The sequence below is a fragment of the Augochlora pura genome, chromosome 4 (assembly GCF_028453695.1).
Source record: "Augochlora pura isolate Apur16 chromosome 4, APUR_v2.2.1, whole genome shotgun sequence".
NCBI classification, from domain to species: Eukaryota; Metazoa; Arthropoda; class Insecta; order Hymenoptera; family Halictidae; genus Augochlora; species Augochlora pura.
This window is the reverse complement of record NC_135775.1, coordinates 24170124-24170822: the sequence shown is the minus strand read 5'-3', so window position 1 is coordinate 24170822 and position 699 is coordinate 24170124. Positions and strand designations below refer to the sequence as shown.

The following is a 699-nucleotide window of genomic DNA, read 5'->3' as shown; positions in this document are numbered from 1 at the left end:
ATAATTTCCTTAACATATCATCGATATAAAAATAATTATTTACCGAAAACGTCTCATCGATGAGTGATTAATAAGCGATAGTTCTCGATAAAAGTTTTCGGGGCCAGCGAGCAGCGTTAATGAAACAATCGTGATATCCGAGTGCTAATTAATTAATTTCCACGGAGCCCGGCGCCCCTTCACCGGTTCCGGCTGCGTCCCTGGGAACCGGGAGGCGATATCCTTCCGCAAGCCGGCCATGTTACATCCCCCAGGACGGTAAAGCCTTGCCGACTAATAAGTTTCATCCCCCGCGTAGTGAGCACCAATTATGAACTTGCTCCGGCCATAATTAAAAAATGTAATTTCACCGCCAGACCTCCTCGATCTTCCGCCTTAACGATCTGTTACCTATATCCCCGAAGCTGAGAGTAACTTAATCTAGGCTAGAGGTGCCTCGCTCCTCCCAGCGCCGACACACCTCTCCGCCCTCGTTTCCCACTTTCCTTCTTCTTCTTCTTCTTCTTCTTCTTCTTTATTCATCAACGCCTTTTTCCCCGGGCCCGCCTAATTAAAATGGAATATTCGAGCGGCCGCGCTGATTCCGCTAAAATGGCTCCCGCGCTGCTCGGGAACATCCTCGCTATTTTTTTATCGTCCTCGAAATTTTTCGCATCGCGTAATCACCGTGATTAATTGTTTAAATCGACGCTACTTCTG

At 47.5% G+C, this 699-nt stretch overlaps 1 protein-coding gene across 1 annotated transcript in view; it reads right to left on the bottom strand.

The window, feature by feature from the left end:
* Positions 1–375: 375 nt before the first annotated feature.
* The window catches only part of LOC144468537 (segmentation protein even-skipped-like), a 3567-nt gene continuing 3243 nt past the window's right edge, over positions 376–699 (bottom strand). Inside the window, exon 3 of the mRNA XM_078178094.1 lies at positions 376–390. Coding sequence (XP_078034220.1) covers positions 376–390 — 15 coding nt within the window. The remainder of the gene's footprint in view (positions 391–699) is intronic.